General features: G+C 37.4%; 1 protein-coding gene across 1 annotated transcript in view; it reads right to left on the minus strand.

Moving 5' to 3' along the window:
* Positions 1-726, minus strand: part of LOC107619372 (vacuole membrane protein KMS1) — a 3,786-nt gene extending 3,060 nt beyond the window's left edge. The window contains exon 1 of the mRNA XM_016321642.2: positions 414-726. Coding sequence (XP_016177128.1) covers positions 414-474 — 61 coding nt within the window. The 5' untranslated portion in view covers positions 475-726. The remainder of the gene's footprint in view (positions 1-413) is intronic.

Here is a 1,700-nt window from a genome sequence, read left to right on the forward strand (position 1 = left end):
ACCCCCCCCCCCTTCCTTTTTCCCTAAATAACAAGAGTACAAGACACTAAAATTTGATGTTTTCCAAAAAACCGTGAAAAACTTGACTAAAGCCCTCTTCCACAAAGCATCATACATCACCATTCAATTTGGCAAAAAATCGTTCATTGTTATACCATCCCAATCCTAATTCCTAACTACAAACAATTTCACAGATAAAAAATAATTTTTTTTAAAAAAAGCCTGAAATTACAAAACCAAATACGCAAACCCCAGAATGGAACAAGTTTGAACGTAGATTAAATAAATATAACACGGTGATTAAAACAGTGCTTAAATATAATAAGTAAATAAATATATATAACCTTGAACGTAGAGAATGAAAGTATACGTGAAAATACTAATTGAAATTGAAATGGAATAAAAGAACGTGCCTGAGTTTGAAATGTTAGTTCTTCGAGAAGTAGACGATCTTTTAGTTTTAGCAGACCCCATTATTGGTTGCACGCTAAAAATCGAATCTTTCGATTTGGGAAAACAATATATTCCCTGTTTGTGTGTCTAGTCCTTCTGGGTTGGCGCTTGCATGATCGAAAGAAGAAGGTTTGGAATGAGTGAAAATTGCAGAGGGCAACGAGAGGGTTGCTTTGAAGATCGGGCGCGGAGCATTTGTCGCGCTCAGTCTCGGTATCTGCTGCTATCATACAGATCCTTAACGTCTCCAATACGACCATTACGCATTATTTTGCATTTTAGTTTTCATCGTATAACTTTTTTTTTTTTTTTTCCCCAAAGATAATAGGTTATATTTCATTAATTATTAAAAAGATGAAATATAAAGATGTCCAAAAGCAGGATAGCATAATAAAAGGTGGGAATTTCCCAAAAACACTACACTAAAGGTATTCATCCAAAGGTGCGTGGTCGAAAAACGAAGAAAAATCTTAAAGAAGAAAGAATGATAAATCCAATTGAATGCAACTAAGAGCTTGCCTCATGGAGATGACGACCTAAACTGGGAGTTCTTTGGATTTCACGGAACAACTTGACAGAGCTTGCTAGAATGGCAGACGGCATAGAAGTAGAACCTTCAAAAATCAACTGGTTGCGAGCTTTCCAGCAGTTCCAGCAAATGATGGCAAGCAATTGAGGATTACGGTCAGCATTCTTCAACGGGTTAAGTATCTCTGTTGATGCAGTCCACCATGTCCAAAAGTCGTTAGAACTCTGAGGGAAAAGACAGTCACGAAGATAACTCTGAGACCATACGTCTTTAATTCTAGAGCAATCGATCAAACAATGAGTGACTGTTTCCGTTGCTTCATGACAGCAGGGGCATATTGGTGATATAGATGGGATGCGGTGATGAATCTGAGCAAGCACCGGAAGTCGGCCATGGAGAGCTTTCCAAATAAATAGCTTAATTTTGTGAGGCAATTTCAACTTCCATAGATCAATCCACGACTTTTTCTGCTGCATATAATTAGGGCAAAGCTCCAGAGGCGGATGGTAAAATAAATAGCCAATTCTGTAACCTGAGGTTGTATCATATTGCTTGGATTTGTTCAATTCCCATTGCAATTTGTCCCTACTCTGCTGAATTTTAACTGACAAAATCCTGTTTGCAACGTCTTGGGGAAATAATTCTTGAATGAGATTCTGATTCCAATTCCTATCTTCAGTAATTTGATCTTTAACTCTTGGAACCAACTCAGAAATAG

Source organism: Arachis ipaensis, chromosome B09, assembly GCF_000816755.2.
Source record: "Arachis ipaensis cultivar K30076 chromosome B09, Araip1.1, whole genome shotgun sequence".
Classification (NCBI taxonomy): domain Eukaryota; kingdom Viridiplantae; phylum Streptophyta; class Magnoliopsida; order Fabales; family Fabaceae; genus Arachis; species Arachis ipaensis.